The sequence below is a fragment of the Macaca nemestrina genome, chromosome 5 (assembly GCF_043159975.1).
Source record: "Macaca nemestrina isolate mMacNem1 chromosome 5, mMacNem.hap1, whole genome shotgun sequence".
Lineage (NCBI taxonomy): Eukaryota > Metazoa > Chordata > Mammalia > Primates > Cercopithecidae > Macaca > Macaca nemestrina.
In genome coordinates, this window is record NC_092129.1 from 28,966,763 (window position 1) to 28,988,918 (window position 22,156).

General features: G+C 36.8%; 1 protein-coding gene and 1 long non-coding RNA gene across 11 annotated transcripts in view; one reads left to right on the forward strand and one right to left on the reverse strand.

Annotated features, from left to right (window-relative positions):
- LOC105465543 (sodium/potassium transporting ATPase interacting 2) overlaps positions 1-22,156 on the forward strand; it is a 1,022,956-nt gene that overhangs the window by 540,626 nt on the left and 460,174 nt on the right. For all 10 annotated transcript variants that reach the window (XM_071095949.1, XM_071095948.1, XM_071095950.1 and 7 more), the window contains one exon: positions 20,114-20,194. In XM_071095949.1, the coding sequence (XP_070952050.1) occupies positions 20,114-20,194 (81 nt within the window). The remainder of the gene's footprint in view (positions 1-20,113; positions 20,195-22,156) is intronic.
- Positions 15,522-22,156, reverse strand: part of LOC139363061 (uncharacterized) — a 122,673-nt gene continuing 116,038 nt past the window's right edge. The window contains exon 3 of the long non-coding RNA XR_011622944.1: positions 15,522-15,609. This is a non-coding gene — a long non-coding RNA (uncharacterized lncRNA). The remainder of the gene's footprint in view (positions 15,610-22,156) is intronic.

Here is a 22,156-nt window from a genome sequence, read left to right on the forward strand (position 1 = left end):
TTTCATCTGGGTGCCAAACATATTCTTTTCTGGACCCAATGATGATCAGGATCTATTAGTTTTGCCAGGAGAGTCACTTCTTTTCTTTGTTCCTGATCTCTTAGATCAAAGAATTTAAAGTAACTGGGTGGCAGCTATAGTTTAAATGTAATGGAATTCTGGCTTTATTCCCTAATGGAAGCACTTTTCTCTGGAATGTAGGACTCCCAGATCCACAGAGTCTAATTTGTGGAAATGGGAAACACAAATTCCCCCCAGATTGTCATTGGGAGTGATAATGAGCAGGACTACTCCTGGGTCCACTGCTCCATCCCTGGATCCACATATTCTACCTATTGGAGACATAGCACCATGTAACTGTCATTCATATAAGACAATTACTGCATCACAGAGAAGACACCTACACTTGCACAGTATCATCTCCAAGTTAGCACCTCATCTGCATCTTCTAAAGCCAGATTGGTCTGTCAGACTGGCAGTTTAGGTGCTATGTGACCAGTGGGTATCTGCTGACTTCCCTCCTTTCTTTACTATAAAGTAGGTCTCTAGGAGCAATACAGTATTTTATAAGATCATATGTTGTTGGAACAAACATTCTATATAGCTTCAGTGATTGGTTCTTCTAAAGCTTATAAGCAGGAAAGGTAATCCATACTCAGAATATTTCCAGTTTTGCCCAGATGAATCTTTCCAACTTCAAGGATGCAAGGGATCCAGTGTAATCATCTGTTACCGACTGGCTGTTGGTCTTATCAGGAAGTGGCACCATTTTGGGGATTGAGCATTGCTCTATTGCTGGCAGATTAGTTATTCAGCTGTGGCTAGATGTGCCATCCCAATTCACCATCAGTGTGAATGTTAAGGGTTTCAGTGTTACTGAATGCCAAGAACTATTATCACACCATCTATTTCAAGTGATGAGGTCCTCGTTGCCAGCTATCATGAAGTGATCTAGTATCTCTTTTCCTGGACAAGTTCTGATTTTAATGGTTGTTTGTTCAGTACCTCGGTAATAGACTCAGAGATGGAGATTTGCATGCAAGCAATTTATTAGAGTGTGTTTCCAGGAACAATATCTGTAATGGAGTGAAAGAAGCATGACTGGTCAGAAGAAAAAGATTTGCTGCAATTCAGTAGCAATAGAAGCTGTTCCCATGTAGAGCACTGAAGCTGGGCTAGTCTTTCATGAATGTCCAGAATTGAGACAAGGACCTGGTAGCTTTGCACCTACACATCAACCAGTCATGGCATGAAGGCTGCGCCTGAAGGGGTGCATAACCATGAGACACCTTACTTTGGCTAAGGGTAATTCCTGAGCAAGAACTTGGCTGTGAGCTATCAACAAGTAGTATCTCCAGCAGCTGGAGGAATAATTAGTATCTCAGTCCTAAAGGAACACATGGGCGGTTCCCTTACAGTAGAGGGCCCCAACCCCGGGGCTGTGGACCGTACTGGTCTGTGGCTTGTTAGAAATTGGGCCACACAGCAACAGGTGAGCGGCAGGCAAGAGAGCATTACTGCCTGAGTTCTTGAGCTCTGCCTCCTGTCAGATCAGCAGCAGCATTAGATTCTCACAGGAGCGCAAACCCTACTGTGAATTGTGCATGCAAGAGATCTGGGTTGCATGCTCCTTATGAGACTCTAAGTAATGGCTGATGATGTGAGGTGGAACAGTTTCATCCGGAAACCATCCCCACCTCTACCTGTCCGTGGAAACATCGTCTTCCACGAAACTGGTCCCTGGTGCCAAAAAGGTTGGTACTGCTGCCCTACAGCATCTAGTACAGTCTGAGTTCTAGAATGCTTTAATTGAATTATGCTTCTTTCAAATACATATTTGTCACTCCAAAGTTTTGTAGAAAAGATAATTTTGTATTGAAATAAATTGAGACATTTTCTCAATTTGGAGTTAGGATCTACTATTAAAAAAAATCATTTCCCTGTAAAGATGACAGTATTAAAGTACCAACAATAAATAGGGCTCAGGATTTTACAAGTTGTTTGGCTGAATTTTCATCATTCCTCACATTTGCTTACCTTGTAACACCTTGTGGCCCTGCATTTGCTAGATGTGTCTCTGCTGAGACTTACGATCTAGAGACAAAGAACAGCAAAAACACTAAGAAGCCTCATACATAGACATTCAATCCAAAACCATGACTTCATTAGTAGAGTATTCTAAATACCTGTGCATAGAATGATGAATGTGATAAAGATACAATGGTTATTTCTGGGGCCAAATGGTAAAACTTGATTTCTTATGCTGATTGAGACAAAACTCAACTTTACCCTTGAGTAGGAGAAAACATTTTGCAGAGGAAGATAGTTTTTAAACTTTTCAGCATTGAATCATATGTTTAAGCTGTGATCATATGTTTAATGCAAACATATGTTTGTAATCATATGTTTAAGCTGTGTTAAGTAATTTTGGCCATAGGGTGATTTAAAAAACTAAACAATCTAATGATTGGAAAAAACTAATATATGTATTTTTTAAGGACAAAATGGATAAAGGTGTAGGCTTACCTTCTGAATTAAGGCCTTAGTTTTCAAGTGCAAACTTTGAACTACAAATAAAATACTTGTCAACAAAGTATATTCTTGAAAATCCACTTGGCATTTTTCTCAAATTCATGCATACACACACACACACACACACAGAGAGAGAGAGAGAGAGAGAGAGAGAGAAAGAGAGAGAGTGTATATATTCTTCATGGATAGGGAAACATAATTATCCATTGTTGGTGCTTGCAGAGCACTATTACTTGGCCTTCTTTTCATCTTTTGGAATGATTAATATACACTACACTCTCATTCAAAGGGTATTTTAGTACTAAATACATATTTAAATTTGTACATTTTTGGCATTATTTTAACATATCCTCTAAGGCCCTATCTACTGACACCCTATCCACTGAATTTGATCAACACATTTGATCAACACATTTGATCAAATAGTGTAAGTCTTGCAAAGAATGTGTCTACTTGATGGCCATTACAGGGCCTCATGTTTTTTTTTTCTCATGATATATTCCTTAAGAAATTATAACTACACTCTTTATTAAAGATTCCTTGTATAATGACACAAAAAATAATCGCAGTACTGATACTTTTGGTTGATGTCACTCTGCAATCATTATTTCCAATAAAAATGATTGACTGTTTAAGTGGCTGACATAAGGAATGAGACATTCTGTTTGTTGCTATCACCACTGTTGGACTCGCCCATGGGCACTGCAGCTCAGGCTTGTTATATGAGAAAAGTATACTTCTCCAGAAAAAATAACAATAAAATCCCTTTGCACTTATCCAGGAATGTTAGTTTCAAAAGTAGATAGAACTAGAAATATCAGTACATTTCAGATTATACAGGTAGATTCACAATGGAGTTAAGATTTAAACTCAGGTCTCTAAACTTCTATATATGTCTGCCTATTAAATAACTAATTTAAATAAATATTATTAACAATTATATTCTAGAAATCTGCATGTAAAGTTAATATATTTAAATGTCTCAGGATTCAAAAGAAAATGCATATACCAAAAGTCAGTTTGAAAGATTGTGTTAAATCCAGTCTACTCAATATAGAATATATGTATAACACTTGGCTCTTGTGGTAAATTGCTTGACAGTAACAAATCTTTTCTTTTTAATCAAAAACCTCAATATTAATGTATTCATTTCCTGTTGCTAAATAACAAGTTACCACAAACCCAGAGGCTTAAATTAACACCCATTTACTATCTCACAGTTCTAGGGGCCATCATTCTGCCTACCTCACTTAAAATAGGGAATAAAAAATAAATGAACAGGCTGGGTCCGATGTCTCACGCCTATAATCACAACACTTTGGGAAGCCGAGGTAGGGGGATCACCTGAGGTCAGGAGTTGGAGACCAGCCTGGTCAACATGAAGAAAACCCATCTCTACTAAAAATACAAAAATTAGCCGGGCGTGGTGGTGGGCACTGGTAATCCCAGCTACTTGGGAGGCTGAGGTAGGAGAATCACTTGAACCTGGGAGGCAGAGGTTGCAGTGAGCTGAGATCACACCACTGTACTCCAGCCTGGGCGACAGAGTGAGACTCAGTCTCAAAATAAATAAATAAATAAATAAATAAATAAATAAATAAATAAGTAAAGATCGTAAGAAAAATGCCAAGTAGATGTTCAAGAACACAGTTTGTTGGTATTTTATTTGTAGTTCAAAGTTTGCACTTAAGAACTAAGGCTTTAATTCAGAAGGTAAGCCTATACCTTTATCCTTTTTGTCCTTAAAAGCTAGAAATGAAATCAAAAGGACATTCTTTGGATACTATGACCATTTTCAGATTACAAAATCATAGCCAAAAGAGGCATAACTTAAAACTGAATTATGCTTTTTGTTGAAAAAAAGTACTTTTAACAGTTTTTTATTTTAAATTGACCGTTTTAAAAAAAAGTTTTTATGTTCATGATAATTTACTTTAGCTCTTCTTAGAGCAAGCTCTTTTACTGTCCATGTTTCTGTCTTATGTAGTATGCATTCAAATACAGATATTTAATTAATTAAAAGTCTGGATGATTTTAAGTTTTTCTCTGTAACACTGAATCAATATTTAGATTTGAGCACATGGTTCTCTCTTCAGGAGATTTTATTTCTCTGCACTTCTCAGTGTACCAAAACTCTTGAGCCCAAAATACCAGTATATTAATGTAATGTTCAATGTATAATACAATGTATACATGTGATAGGTAACACCCAAAGGGTTCTCCTTGCTTGCTGCCCAGACAGAGTCGATTTATCAAGACAGGAGAATAGAGAGTTTAATTCATGCAATGCTGACTGAACACAAGACTGGAGTTTTATTATTACTCAAATCAGTCTCTTCAAAAATTTGGAGACTGGGGTTTCTTAAAGAAAGATAATTTGGTGGGTAGGGGGCCAGCTAGTGGAGAGTACTGATTGGTTGGGCTGGAGATGAAATCACAGGGAATCATAACTGTCATCTCACATTGAGTCAGTTGGTTCCTCGGGGGGTACTAGAAGACCAGATAAGCCAGTCTATAGATCTGGGTGGCACCACCTGATCCAACCAGTGCAGAGTCTGAAAAATACTTCAAACATGAATCTTAGGTTTTATAATATTAATATTGTCTATTAGAGCAATTTGGGAGATTAGTGATCTTATGGCATCTAGCTGCATGGCTCCTGAGCCGTAACTTCTAATTTGTGGCTCATTTATTAGTTTTACAAAGGCAGTCTGGTCCCTAGGCAAGAAGGGGGTTTGTTTTGGAAAAGGGCTATTGTCCTCTTTATTTCAAAGTTAAACTATAAAATGAGTTCGTCCCAAAGTTAGTTGAGCCCACTCTCAGGAATGAACAGCTTGGAAGTTAGAAGCAAGATGGCGTCAGTTAGGTCAGATCTTTTTCACTGTCATAGTTTTCTCACTGTTATGATTTATGCAAAGGTGGTTTCACTGAAAATTCACTAGATATAGTAAGAGTGAGCTTTTGCTCTTGACGGTATCCAACCAAGACAGGTATTTAGAAGACAGGTATCACATGAAATATTGGTAAATGCCTAACCTGTCACTTGTGTAGGCAGAAAAAAATATGCACCCAGTAAAAATTTAGATAGAAATATTTTTTACATAAAAGCAAATTGGGAAATTGTTTTGTAGCAATTTAAAATGTTTAGAAAAATTGTATGACTCAACCTACACTTACAATCTGATCCCATACAAAAGACCCAAAAGGAATGAGGATTTCTTAATGTGTTTGCCTAAAACAAGATTTTATATATAGAGAGAGATTGATTGACCTGTATCTGTATTTGGATACTTTTAAGCCAAACACAATGAATAGATCTGTTTAAGGTTCTACTGATTGATGTCTCATATTTCCCAATTAAGATAATTTACATATTTTAGAAGCCGTTTATGTGATTCTTAGAATTGCTTTGAATTTGAAATGAAGACTGGGTGATAGGACAGCTAAAATGAGATTAAAGCGTCTCTGATGAAAGGAAACCACTTATTTTTCCAACTCTAAAAGGGAAAAATAGTAGACTATGCTTATTCAAACAAAATTTACAACTACCACACATCTACCATACCTTAGTAAATGATAATTATATACATTTCAAAAATATCATTAACTTTCTTTTTTGGGGTCTTTAAATGTTCCTGATTTCCTTATTCTAATATTCTTAACATTCTCTATGATATTTTTTCATCTTTCTCAAAACACAGATGTATGAAATTTCCAATGAGACATCTAATACTACATATATTTTTCCTCTTTACTGGTTAAGTTGAATCTTGCTGATTGGTTGGAACACACTTCATCTGCTTTTTGTTTGCTTCTTTATCTTTTCATGGTGTTCCTCATAGACTAAGATCTAAAATCTAGGCCGGGTGCGGTGGCTCACGCCTGTAATCCCAGCACTTTGGGAGGCCGAGGCAGGCGGATCATAAGGTCAGGAGATCGAGACCATCCTGGCTAACACGGTGAAACCCCGTCTCTACTAAAAAATACAAAAAACTAGCCAGGCGTGGTGGTGGGGGCCTGTAGTCCCAGCTACTCGGGAGGCTGAGGCAGGAGAATGGCGTAAACCCGGGAGGCAGAGCTTGCAGTGAGCCGAGATAGTACCACTGCACTCCAGACTGGGTGACAGAGCGAGACCCCATCTCAAAAATAAAAAAATAAAAAATAAATAAATAAAAAAGATCTAAAATCTAATATTTACTTAGGGAAAACTATGATTGCTAAATTAATTCTCTATTTAGTTGAATTTGTATAGTTTTACTGAAGCAAAGGGTTGGGTGTTTCTCTAGAAAACAAGAGACTTATAAAAATTTAAAATACGAATAATTCACTTTTACATATTAAAGAAAAGCAACATGAAACAGAAAAGCTGTCTATAGGTTGTAGTGGCTGATACCTTTATTTTTCTCTGGTAACAGAATCCTAATTTGCTCCAGGTGTTTCGGCCAAGCTCTCAGGCAGATCAAATCGTCCTGCAGGTCCAAAGGAGGCATTACAGTTGATTAAGAAACCATAATAATCCCAAACTTTTGCCAGTGGTTTAAATTGGGGTAGGCTTGTTACAAATTTCAACTAAGGAGTTGTAAGAAATCTCATGTGCGCCTTTCTAGGAAGAGTTTTCCTTCCTGGAAGAACAGAGTGTTGTAGAAGGAAAGGAGGTTTTATCTCCTGCCTAGTGCCTTTCTATGTGCCTAATGTGTTACTTTGCGGAGATTTGAAAGAAGATCTAGAGCTCTGATAGCATTGAGCCATTTTGCCAACAGCAGCCCATTTCCAGACTTTATATATGAGAAATTTTTTAAACATAGTGTTTAAACCACGTGTAATTCAATATTTTCTTATGTGTAGCCAAAAGTACATCTAACTGTGTAATAGGTTTTTTTTTTTTTTTTTTTTTTTTTTTTTTTGAGATGGAATCTTGCTCTGTCACTAGGCTAGAGTACAGTGGTGAGATCTTGGCTCACTGCAACCTCTGCCTCCTGGGTTCAAGCGATTCCCCTGCCTCAGCCTCCTGAGTAGCTGGGACTACAGGCATGCACCACCACGCCCGACTAATTTTTTGTATTTTATTAGAGACGGGGTTTCACTATGTTGGCCAGGATGGTCTCGATCTCCTGACCTTATGATCCACCTGCCTCGGCCTCCCAAAGTGCTGGGATTACAGGCGTAAGCCACAGCACCCAGCCTGCTTTTCATTCTTTAATGAATCTTACCAAAGTAATTATGATACTAATAGATTGGAACCCTGCTTTTGTGATAGTCACTGGAGAGCTGTTAGATCTTAAAAATATATATGCTTCTAAAATGGGGGAAATACAAAGCTGAAAAGCTTTAATTCATATTAATCATTTATGTTGTACCATCAAAAAATTTATTTAAATTTGAAACTTCACTCTCCACATGAGCACTTGCAATACAAAAAAAAAAAAAAATACTCGCTGTGTGTGGTGGCTCACACCTGTAATCCCAACATTTTGGGAGGCTGAGATGGGCAGATCCCTTGAGCTTAGGAGTGTGAGACCAGCCTGGATAAGATGGCAAGACCCTGTCTCTACAAAACTACAAAATAATAATAATAATTAGCCGGGCATGGCTGTACACACCTGGCTAATAATAATTAGCCAGTCCCGGCTCCTCAAGAGACTGAGGTGAGAGGACCACTTGAGCCTGGGAGGTGGAGGGTGCATTGAACCGTGATTGCTCCCCTGCACTCCAGCCTGGGTAAGGGAGTGAAACCCTGTCTCAAAAAACCAAACCAAACCAAACCAAACAACAACAACAAAAAAACAATAAATAAACTCAAACACCTAGTTTAGAATTCTGTAAGAGAAATGCAAACCGAGTGAGCATTGCCTCCTTGATTTGTCCACATTATCTATCATTGCTGAGCAATTAATTGGACCAGCGACGTGATATTCAGAAGCTCATTTTAGGTGATTATAGAATATACGGACTCCTGGGGAACTCTAGTTACCCTACTGAGCAGATTGAGCAGACAGACCATTTTTGATACGTTAGCAAGCCTATCTTTTTGAAAAGAAATTTGGTACTATATATGTTTTTCTGAGCAAAACCCTTCCCAGTAGTCTCACAGGTAATAGTTTCCAGATGTGCTGGGATGTGGAGCTTCTCATGAGGAACCAGGGGTGGCTAGAGTCCTTGGGTTAGTCACTTTCAGCTGCTGCAAGCTATCTTTTTTGTTTACATTGGTGTACCTTATAAATAGTAGCATTGTCTATGAGTGCCATGCATTTTTTCATGAAGCACAGTAGAAAAGCTATAATTAAATATATGATTAATAATACTTCTGTTTAAAATTAATTACTTATCATACGAGTAAAGGACTCAACACTTTCAGCTATCCAGGATACATCAGTTAATAAGAATCACAGATGCCTTTGAAGTGGCCAAAATGGTCATAAAAATCTAAAAATATAGCTAAAAGTGATGTTCTTCACTCACTTCTCTGGGCCAAATATAGCACTATTCATTTACAGTGTTAAAATTTGTCAGAAAGTCATAGTGAGGAATATTTGGTGTGAAAACTAAAATGACAGATAATAAACAATTAGTAATTTAAACCCTCTCCCAATTTTTAAGGCCGCAATGACAGCTGATAAATGTAGAGCTGCTGCTTGGCTATCAGAATTTTAATATTTTTGATGATATCATGTAATTCATTATCCTAACTAAAAAGTATTACACCATCATACTGAGGATGATTATCGTTTGCTTTCTTTTTTTTTTTTTTTTTTTTTTTTTTTTTTTTTTTTTTTTTTGAGACGGAGTCTTGCTCTGTCGCCCAGGCTGGGGTGCAGTGGCCGGATCTCAGCTCACTGCAAGCTCCGCCTCCCAGGTTTACGCCATTCTCCTACCTCAGCCTCCCGAGTAGCTGGGACTACAGGCGCCCGCCAACCCGCCCGGCTAGTTTTTTTGCATTTTTTAGTAGAGACGGGGTTTCACCGTGTTAGCGAGGATGGTCTCGATCTCCTGACCTTGTGATCTGCCCGTCTCGGCCTCCCAAAGTGCTGGGATTACAGGCTTGAGCCACCGCGCCCGGCCGATTATCGTTTGCTTTCTCCTGCTTTGCTTTCAAAGTTTGTTGCAATAAAAAGTTATTTGATTAGGGATATTTTTCTAGGTGCTTAATTCATTTTGACAATTTTTCTTACAAGTTTGGAAATATTCAGAACTCTAAATTTGTTTATTTCTGCATCCTAGAACTTTATTCTGAAAACAAACAAAAAAGTCTTATATTGTTAGAATGTTGGAAATACACTGAGAATTTGCAGAGATGCTTATGAAACAAGAGTACTTCATTTCCTGTCATAGACCTTCACAGTAATTACATCAGCCAAATAACCAAAAAAAAATTTCTATTTGCTTGCCATTTAAAGATTAGCAATGGACTGATTCTAAAGTAGTGATGTAATTGCCCAAAAGGAGGGAATCAATTTTGAAATTAATTACACTACTCCACAAGTATTTAGATATTACACTCTTCAGCATTATATTTTAGTGACAGAGAAGTTAGGCAGGGAGAGATTTTGGTGGGTGTACTAGTTTCCCATGGCTGCTGTAACAAATTACCACAGATCATTACAAACTTGGTGGTTTAAAACTGCAGAAATTGGCTGGGCGCGGTGGCTCATGCCTGTAATCCCAGCACTGTGGGAGGCCGAGGCTGGCAGATCACAACATCAAGAGATTGAGACCATACTGGCCAACATGGTGAAACCCTGACTGTACTAAAAATACAAAAATTAGCCGGGCATGGTTGCACGGGCATGTAGTCCCAGCTACCCGGGAGGCTGAGGCAGGAGAATCGCTTGAACCCAGGAGGCGGACGTTGCAGTGAGCCGATATCCCGCCACTACACTCCAGCCTGGCGACAGAATGAGACTCCACCTAAAAACAACAACAACAACAACAACATAACGGCAGAAATTTATTCTTCTGGAGTTCACAAGTTTTAAATCTGTAGCAATGAGCGGATATCATAGAGACTTCAGAGTCTCTGGGGGAAAATTCTATCCTTGCCTCTTCCAGGTTCTGTTAACTGTGGGATTACCTGGTTCGTAGCATATTAGTTCAGTCTTTAAGTCCACATCTGCAACCCCCTCTCTGCTCTATCCTCATCAGTTTCTGTTTGTGTATGAAATAGCCATCTACCTCCTTCTCATAAGGATACAGGTGATTACATTGGACCTACCCAGGTAATACAAAATAATCTCTTCATCTCAAAATCTTTAACTTAATCATATCTGCAAAGACTTTTTAGATATTTATTTATTTATTGCTATAATAGTAACATTCACAGGTCCCAGGGATTAGCATGTAAATATCTTGAAGAGGGCCATTTCCCAGCCTACTATTGTGTGTGTGGAAGGTCGGGGTAGGCCAGGAAGAGGGCATTAAAGCAATAGAATAAAGAGCGTATCAGATGTATTATATGAAAATCTTCAAATTTACATGATCCTAATTTTTTAAAAACTGTATTATAATACATCTTGACTATCATCTTTCAATACCTAGGTAATCAGAACTAGGGACAATTTTATTGAATTTTTTTAGTGTTATTGGGCTAATCCAAGAAACTTCAACATAGGGAAAGCCCCTTTTATTAGAATTCTAAAACTGAGACGTCCAAAACCAAATAGATCAATAAATATGACTCATATTATTTGCTGACTGGCCAAAATTAAGTTTATCTTTTGATGGCACTTCTAAAAACAAGTAGTGATGAACATGTGACAATGAGAAGTTGCCTTTTCAACAGTTTGCTGGAGATTATTTTCTTATTATTCATCATTTTGAGATCTATGAATTACGCATCTACATCTTAGCGCCTTGTTATAAGGACAAATATACATGAACAAAAATCACTATATGATTATTAAAAAAAAAAAAAAAAAAAAAAAAAAAACTTGTCCCTAGGCCTTTTGGTCTTTTTAAAATTTCAAATTAGGTGGGTGGGTACACATGAAGATGTCTTAATAGATAAACTTGTGTCATGGGGGTTTGTTGTGCATATCATTTCATGACCTAGGTATTAAGCCCAGTACCCAATAGTTATTTTTTCTGCTCCTCTCCCTCCTCTCACCCTCTCTTCTGCCAAGTAGACCCCAATGCCTGCTGTTTCCTTCTTTGTATTTAAGTTCTCATCATTTAGCTCCCACTTATAGGTGAGAACATGCTGTATTTAATGTTCTATTCCTGTGTTAGTTTGCTAAGGATAAGCATGTAAAAGTATAGTTTGGTATTTTTCACTAGTTTTTAGGTTTTGTTGATGTTCAAATTTCTAATTTATTTGCATACATCCAGGGAAACGTTTCTACATAACTTAATTTATAATTATAGGTGTCTAAAGCACTTTCGGTGGCATGCTCCCAGCCTTAGGACTATAGAAATATAAATATCTTGGCATGAAATGTTTTGCACCAGCAAAGGCAAGCAATTAGTCATATACGGGTGTTTTCATGCTGTATGAGTATTATTTTTTCAATCAAAGGGAATTATTTTTCACTTTTTGCTTCAAGAAAATGGAATACCTTTGGGATACTGTTTTTATTTGGAGTTTCATAAAACTTAAAAGTCGTGTTTATATGTTCATTAAAATTACGCCCTTTGGATGTTCTAACATTCATAGTCTGTCTTAAGAATAGTGTTTAAGCAAAATATTTTCAGGCATGATTTCCAAAAGAGTTTATATGTCTTACTAAACTAAACATTTTTATGCAAAATGGAAATTTCTAGGAACTGATCATAATATAAGCAAGAAAATTACAAAAAGTTAAATAATAGTTGAAATAAATAATAGTAGTTGAATAACTCACAGTGCATGATTGAACTGGCACATGTTATAGAACACTTAGTGAGACCCTTTAATCAACTGAAAAAAATCGGGTAACAGAATACAGAGCAAGATTTCCATTTTATTTAAACACACATTAGACCATATATTCATAGGAAAAAGAATGGAAACCTGTATACTAAAATGATATTGATGATTATATTAAATATAGCATTTTCTCAATTTCCCTTTCTGATGCTCAAAATTTTAAATATTTTCTATAATAAGAAATTTCTATAAGGGGGGAAAACAATACATCTTATTTTAAAATGAATTAAATTTAATCATTAAAACATCTATGCAAATATAAAATCACAAGAAAGCCTGATCATATGACAGCAGCATTGGTAAAAAATGAGAAGGTAGAAATCTGACTTCCTCTATGATCTGCAGCATAATCTATGATTAGAACTGGATTTCTGTCGCACTCTGGCTGATAACCTTATCAGAACCTTTATCCCTGACAAACTAGAAGTTATAATAATAGTGCGTTTTTATGTAGGTATTTTTCTTAAGGGACAGGTTTATGTAGCTTGATTTAGATGTAACAGGATTTATGAATTAGAACACATGATTTACATCATAAAGTAGACTGGCATTGGTCCTAAAGGAAATAATTTGCTTTATTTGGGCCACTTTTGCTTTTCGTTTATCATAACAATAGGAAAAGAATAAGACAGTGATGAGAATGCCTAAGCAGATTAAATGCTACTGCTGTTGGAGATGAGAAAATTAAGCGGAAAATATAATTAACTTTGTGCAAATGGTAAATATTGTCCTACCATTTTGACCAGGGATGTTTGTTTTACGATCATACATTTATATCTATTAAAATACCTTTAATGTTAATATTAAAACACCTAATTGTTTAAAATTCTAAAGCTTTTTCTTGCTTAAACAAGTCTTTTTTTGTTGTTTTTTCTTTTATTTTTGAGACAGGGTCTTGCTCTGTCACCCAGGCTGGAGCATAGTGGAGTGATCTTGGCTCACTGAAACCTCCATCTCCCAGGTTCAAGAGATCTTCCCACCTCAGCCTGCTGAATAGCTGGGATTACAAGAACACGCCACCATGCCCAGCAAATTTTTAGTAGGGATGGGATTTCATCCTCTTGCCTAGGCTGGTCTTGAACTCCCGGACTCAGGATCTGCCCACTTCAGCCTTCCAAAGTGCTGGGATTACAAGAATGACCACCAAGCCTGGCCAGAAGTTGTTTTTAAGACAAGATTTGTTAATACAGTGTTCCTTAGGAATGCTTCTATCGTACTTCATTAGAACTGATTATATTATTGTTATAGGAAAAAAACGGGTTTTTGTCAGAGGACCCAGGATAATTTAGGCATGCGGACATATTGTAGGGTGAGTAGGGCAGTGTTTATTGGGTAAAAACGAAAAAAAGGGAAACAGGAACCCTCAACAAAGCAAGAGAGTCCTGTTAGTAGGTTTCCCGCCTCACAGACTGAATTCCAGGTTACCGCACGGGAAGAAGAGAGCCAGCCTCCTCCCCACTGCAAAAGGCGGGAACTTCCCGAGGCTCCCCTGCATCCTCCCAGTGCTCAGGCCGGTTGGGTATTCTCCAGGGGCTCATTTTTACTTGGCTATCTCAATATGCATTAAAATTAGCAGCATGATATCTGTGATATCGGTGAGCTGATACTAGTTTTGCATCCTAGTAGAAACAATCATACCTAAAAGCATTCCTATAGTTTGCATTAATTGCCAATCATTGATAAATATAAATAACATTAGAAGAGTTACTCAATTATATCCTGTAATATTTCCCTATAGCCTCTGTTGAAGTCACTTGCATCCAGCTGGTATTTAATAAATGTGAACTGATTCATGACTCACCTCCTTTTCTAATTAAGTTCTTAGTCATATACTACCTTGTTCTACCTTTCTAATTATTGTATAACCCTTGACATATAATAGGGCCATGTCTCTGAACCTAATCAATATTTTGGCCTTTCATGATTAACAGCCTTAACTAATTTTTATCTTATATAGCTAATTTGATTTCATCATTTGGAGCCACAAATACCACAGGAAGCCATGATGATTCAATTACGTTTTTTAGCTGATAGTTTTAACCATTTCACTGGATTCTCAAGTTCAATTAATCTCTCAAATGGTTCACCTGGTGCTTCAGAAATCAATTCTTAAAAGTGAATTTTATCATACAATAGAATTTTTCTCTCATCACAGATAATATCTCAAAGTTTCTATCTGAAACATAAAATATAAGATTTTCTTCACAAGAAAAAAATGAGGCTAAAACAAGATCAGTTTTATAGCAGAAAACTACAAGTTAGGTGGTATCTAGCAATTGTGATATTTTGTTTTTATATTAGGCCATCTCTCCAGGGCAGAAGATCTTTTCCAATTACACTCAAACTGCATGATTGTCAATTATATCACATCAACCAGCTGTAGCAACCGGGAAGAAGTTTGTACTGATCTTTATACTCTTAAATAACTATGCTGGGTAATTTTAAGAGCAGGGTGAACAATAAGGTTTATTGACAAAAAGCATAGGCCAAATTACAAGGCAGTACAAAATCTTCATCAATGTTTAGGCAACTAGGCAAAATCCAATTACAGGATATTTGATATAGATAAGTGCCAGCTACTAAAATGAGAAAAAAATGTAGAAAAGACTAAAAAAAGAAAATAAGAGGATTAAGATAGGAGGGATAAGAAAGATAAACGAGAGAAAATTAATGAGGAAAGTTAAATGAGATAAATTAGATAAAGTCCTGCCTTTGGATAGTCATGCACAAGTAGCAATTACCCTCTGTAGCACTAGTGTGGATTTCTATGTTCATTAAAGGGGTTACACCAGTGACAGTGATCATTTTTTTTTGGTAAATCTGTAATGAAGTATAGTGCATTGTGAGACTAACTGGATTGTAATGAAATATACAATTAAGTGAAAATAATGAAAGTAAATGCAAGGATATGAAAGGAACATTTGCTATATTCTTTATGTACATATCCTTCTGAATTGCTCTAGAAAAAGGGGACTAAAAAATTATTTTCTGCTCCAAAATAATTGCCAATAAATACTGTCAAGAGGCAACTCATAGCTGGGCATGGTGGCACGTACCTGTAGTCCTAGCTATTCAAGAGGCTGAGGCAGGAGGATCATGGACTCCTGGAGTTCAAGGCTTCAGTGAGCTATGATAGCACCACTGCACTCCAGCCTGGGCAGCAGAGTGAGACGCCTTCTCTAAAAAGTAAATAAATAAATAAAAATATTTTTAAAAACGCAACTTGTAAAATAAGATATAGAAAATGCTTTATAATTATGTATTGTGCTGTTAGAAATAATAAACTTATTTTAGTGAAACGTTGGTTTCATGAAATAGCATTCATCTATAAATAATGGCATTAATATATAAAAAACCCTTAATTTAATGAATAATATGTTGCATTAAGTAAACAAGTCTAGTTTGCAAGTTCAATATAATGGACCAATGTTTTATATCAGTTAATATGAGAAGTTTGAGAGGCTGAGGCAGGCAGATAGCTTGAGCCCAGGAGTTTGAGACCAATATAGTGAAACTCTGGCCTACAAAAAATACAACAAATTAGCCAGGCATGGTGGTGCATGCTTGTAGTTCCAGCTACCCAAGAGGCTGAGGTGGAAGGATTACCTGAACCAGGGCAGTTGAAGCTGCAGTGATCGAAGATCATACCACTGCCTTCCAGCAAGGGTGGCAGAATGACACACCGTCTTTGGGGATTACTGTTATTTTATTTATTCATTCATTCATTCATTTTGAGATGAAGTCTTCCTCTGTCACCCAGGCTGGAGTGCAGTGGCGCAATCTTGGCTCACTGCAACCTCTGCCTCCCGGGTTCAAGTGATTCTCCTGCCTCAGTCTCCCTAGTAGCTGGGATTACAGGCATCTGCCACGATGCTTGGCTAATTTTGTATTTTTAGTAGAGACACGGTTTTGCCATGTTGGTCCACTGGTCTCAAACTGCTGACCTCAGGTGATCCACGCACCTCGGCCTCCCAAAGTGCTGGGATTACAGGCCTGAGCCACCACACCCAACCCTACTGGTTATTATTTTAACAAGAAGAGATGGTGATGTAACATAACCGTCATAAGAAAATGACAACATATAATGAAAATTCAAGTATTGTGTACTTTTCAACAGTTGATCATTCCATTCTCACTGAAGCCATGGAGTTTGCTACTACTAATAAGCCTATTTTATATTTAAGTAAACTTAATTGTAATAGGTCATATCACTTGAAGATAGCCAAAGATCATAAAGTGACAGAAGCAGATGTTAGGTTCTGAGTTCTTATTCTCTATATGCTAGTTATTTGCATATAATCCATTACCTGTCATATGGTTTTGTAAAATTATTAATTTTGGTGACTAAAACTTAAATTTTTCAGCTTGATTTTTAACCAAACTAAGTATAATTTACATTTATACATACACATAAATATAAGTAAGTATAAATGAAGATTCCAAATTTTTATTATATTTTCAACATATACTGAAGTAATGACTGTGCCCTATATACCACATGAATACAGATAAACATGGTTAGCATTTAATAAGCATAAAATATAATTTTAGTTATGAAATTAAGAAGCTTCAACATTGACATTTTTAAATACTATATTGGAAAGAATGCTTGCCAACGACAAATTTTCAAGAGAATTTGATATGTGTAATACAGTGTCTCTCATTAGCTCATCAGCCATTGCTGAAATCTTAGTATCCTGCTGCTTTTACTTTTAGTAACTGGTGTTTATTTAGCTCTCCATTATAAAAAATATGGGGAAAATATGTCATTGTGCACAAAGGACATGATAAAACATTATAATCGGTCATGCTTTCTCTGTCTCTTGTAATCACTTAAGTCATTGAAACAAACTTAAATTTCTCCTTAGATCTCTGTTCTATAATTGAAGTTCCTCTCTTGCTACAGTCTGCTTGGCTCCCTGATTCTGTCTCTACATCCAGCCCTCAACTCATAGAGCTTCTCAAATTCCATATTTTGTGTTGGATCATTTAGTTTGCCCTAACATTATACTCCATTGAGCAATGCACACATTAAGCAGTTAGATGAAACCACCTCCTTTAGAAAACAGTTGAGTTATCATTTATTGTTACACAAACTCCTCACATAGAGCTCTCACTCCTCATACTACATGAATGATCATAGTAATGTGACAAAAACTGGGTCTGAGAGGGAAGAATGGGTTCTGCATCTGAAAATAATACAATTTTTCTCCATATTGCTACTTATTCATGGACTTAGAAAATATTGTCTTAATACCTATTTTGTGCAAAATACTAAGTTAGGAACCTAGGAACATAAAAATTAAAAAGTAGTCTTTTAAGGAGCTTACCATTGTGCATTGGAGAAAATATGCAAATAATCAGATATAAGACATTTCATATGAAATTAGGAGAAACAAAATTTATTGCAGCACTAAGTAGGGCTCAGGAAATTCTTGTTCATGAAGGAGGTGAAATTTGAATTAACCTTTTAAAGAAATGATAGGTGGTAAGAAGAGTGCCTAGGGGAAAGTAAAAGCATTCAAAAATACATGGATAATTGTTGGGAGAAAAGCTGAGTGTTGAGAGAAGCTGAAGCAGGGCTTGCATGTCTGACACAATGTAAAAGAGCCTTGGAACATGTCCAGGGTCCAGAGTCTAGAGTCTAAAACCCCTTGTGGCCTTTGGAACACCAAGCTCTGTGCCAAAGGGCAGAAGGCTGCCCTGACACACCACAATCTAAGCCCAGGGCACAAAACCCCTCGTGGCTTGGATAGAATCCAGGGCTCATGGCTCTGGATTGTGTCTAGGCTTGCTAGCTCTTTGTTCCTTGCCCTCCCAGGATCGATTGTATCTTGAGTTAAAAGAACCTGCTCTCCATTATCTCAAGTAGCAGAATATGTTCCATATGCTTCAAAGGAAATACTAAACCATCATAGCTGTAGATCATACGCTTGCCCTTTCAACCCCCACATTCTCACCACCTGTTTGTTTGAGCACCAATAAATAGACTGGGCTTCCAGAGCTTGGGGCCTTTGTGACCTCCACACTCGCGATGGCCCCCTGGACCCACTTTCTCTCTCAAACTGTCTTTTCTCATTCCTTTGACTCTGTCAGACTGTCACTCCCACAACCTGGTGTTGGGTCTGATCACCCCAACAATAATACACAAAAAGGCACAGAGGTGGGAAATAACTTTCCATCTACATGGAAGAGCAAATAATATATGTGTCTGGAATTGAGGATTACTCCAGAGATCAACTGAAAGGCATATGTTGTCTCAAAAGATAACAAGGTACAAGATCATGATCATGATCATGGAGGTTCATGAAGCATAAATTAAAGATATTGGAACTCACGTAGAAAGGATGGGAGCCACTGGCATTTGTTTAGAAGGGAAGTGACATGATACCATCTTGTTCCACTTTTTAAAAATTCACACCTGCTCTTTCCTTTGTTTCCAGGACCCTCCCATGAAAGCCCTTCCAACCCCCCATGCTTTTAAGTCCATTCATTTTAAGCTTGATTCATCTCTTCTGGAAGGTGTTTCTTAACCTCTTTTGTTAAGCTTTGCAGATTCTTTTTCCCAGAACAGGTTATGTACTCCTCTCATTTTCCTTCCTTGTGCTCAGACTTTATATATTTTTATGATTCCTGTATAATAATGATCTATTTTTAAAAAATCTATCACCCTCACTTGATTTGAGTTCAGGAGGAATTCATCATTGGTCTCTGTATTCTCAGTGTCTTGCTAGCATGTTGCCTTCTGGGTGCTTCATACATTTTAGCTGACTGAATGATGAGAACTATATCTTAGTAAGAAAATCTGTCATCGTTAAAGAAGGTATACTAAAGAGAAAATAGAATAAATTTAGGGATACTAGCTAGATGGTCACTGTAATGGGAGATAGTGAAATGATAAAATAAAAAGGTGAATGGAGATGTGAAAAGGAGACACCAAAGAGAGAAAGCTGATTAGAATGGGATAGAGGCAGAAAGACTGATTTGAAGATTATCCTTGACAACTTGGGAAAAGGTTATACATTGTCCTACATGGGGATGGTTTTGCTAAGGAAACTGTGAGTTTTCTTTTGGTGGGTTTTATCTGACATGTATGTTAGAGCATTGAATTTTTTTTAGATGTCTAGAAACTATAATTATTCACTCTTAAAACAAAAATGTGGATTACTATTTTTTGTCTTAAAACCAAAAAATTTATCCTGAAGCAGATTTGAGCTGTAATATTATGAGTCTGTAACAGTAAGAAAAAAGAAAAAACAGTCCAGCCTGGCCAACGTGACAAAACCCCATCCCTAATGAAAATACAAAAATTAGCTGGGTGTGGTGGCACGCACCTGAAGTCCCAGCTACTTGGGAGGCTGAGAGTGCAGAATCACTTGAACCCGGGAGAAAGAGGTTGCAGTGAGCCGAGATCATGCCACGGCACTCCAGCCTGGGTGGCAGAGTGAGACTTTGTCAAAAAAAAAAAAAAAAAAGAAAAAGAAAAGAAAGAAAAAAAGAAAAGGAAAAAAAAAAAACTCAACAGAGATAAACGTACATCTAATCTTGTTCCTTAGAGAGAAGCAATATCTAACCTTTCCCGCTAATCTTATATTTGGGTGTGCAAAAGTTCAAGTTTTATTTGAATCATACTCGACTGATTCGAAATTAATTATATGTTATTTCTCTCTCGCTTCTCTACAGTATGCTGTCTGGCTAGTCCTCTGGGTTACGTGGAATGTGTTTGTTATCTGCTTCTATTTGGAGGCTGGGGACCTCTCAAAGGTAATTTACCTCTAATTTGCCTGGGTCATCAGTAGTGTGTTAGCAAGTGTCTTCCTAAGTAAGGCAGAGTCTCATCCTGTTCTGCTTGCTTAGATGCACCTCAATGAAAGTAAAATGAAAGGTGTCTTGATTTATATTTCTGCATTTTTCTCTTAAAAATATGTTTAGTGAGTCACAAAAATGTACTTTTTCTTAAGCAAAACTAATGTGAAATGTTGATTATTACAGTGACCAGTGTACTTTAAAACATTAACCACTGAGACATTTCTGAAGCAAAATGTGAATTAAAAAAAAAATCTTGAAGATTTCTGAAATCACTTAGTTTGCTTATTACTCTGCTAAACATTTTCATTATTGATTTTAAATAGCAGTGCAATAATTTAACAGTTAATGGGCTTTGGTTGAATGAAATTCTTACTAGAGGGATATAATATGTTACAGAAATGAATAAAATAAACCCTTTATTCTAAAAAGGCTAGGAAAACTAAATACTTGCTTTTTTCACGTAGTTTTTTTTGTGCTCTGTATGTGTGTATCTTGCTACTATATTTTTCACATGGATGCCCTTACTACTCAAATAGCATAGACTTCAGATCTCAAAAACCATCATCCTTCTGTTAGAATGCAATTGACAACAAATAAGTAAAATGAGGTAATCCATTCAAGGTAGTAGCAAATTCTGACTCTTGAGAGAGTTTCAAACTTGTATGTACTTCCTCGTATTTAAAACTTCAACATAAAAATTGTAAAAATACTCTTTTACTTACCTTGTATTAGAGCAGAAGGTCCCTGGAGACATGTTGATGTTTTTAAAACCTAGAGATACTTGCGTGCTTTAAAAGACCAAGACAGCTAAAAAAAATTTTTTTAAAGAAAATTCCTCAGGAACTACTTTTGCCTTGTCAAGCTATATATTTTGGCAGGAGAGAGAAGAGGAGAATGGTAATACACATTTATGATCCTAAATGCAGGAGTTCCACAAAACACTCAGCATGTGCTGTTTATTATTTAACTGTGATATGTGGCTTTATATCAAGTGAAAATCATAAAACAAGTGATTTGTTTTTATTCAATGACAAAAGATGAAGGATAAAATAAGAAGATGACATCATGATATGAGAGAGAACCAAAGCTTCTTGAATGTGTAATTTTATTACACAGTCCTCACCATGGCTGACAAAATCTCCCTAGAGGATGCCATTTCTGTGTTTCTTGCAGGGCATCATTCCCCACACTCTGGTTAGCAGGCAGTCTTTTCAGGAAGGTGCCGTGACCAATGAAAAGAAATTGTTCAGTGGCTCTAGGAGGGACCCAGACAGGATTGCTGCTGAAAACTCACATTCGCCTCAGTGTAAGAAAAGCAGACACGCTTTTCCAAGGATTTGAATTCCTTGCCCAATTTATATATCTCTACTACTCTATAATCCACTTTCTTCAAAGAAGTTCCACAGTAGGATGACTTTTAATGATATTTTCAATTTTAAATAATCACCTTAAAAATTGTAAGGCAGGTGTTCAGACATATTGCCTGAGTAAAATGATCCAGCAGATCAGAGAATTTGTTTAATATTAAGAAAAGAGAGAAAGAGATTTGAGCAAAGCTGGCTGCACAAATGTTCTGTAATTGTGTTCACTGCTCCACATGATGACTGCGGGCACAGAATAAAGCTCATGACTTCATGACCTTGGACACAGGCATTGAAACCACAGCCAGGGCGCTAAGAATTCTTCCAATGTACACGGGCAGATAATGACTATCCCTTGGCAATAAAACAGTTAATCTTTTATTTTCTTCTCATCCTATAAACTAAGGCTAGGCTGTGCAGAGCACATAAAAATTTAATAATTTCCCTTTTAACAAATAATCTAAAAGAAAACCATAAAGGGCAAAGTTATATAGTTATCTGTACTGGGTTTTCCTCTCTTTCCTGTTCAAAGGGTTTGAAAAAAGGTGTATTTATA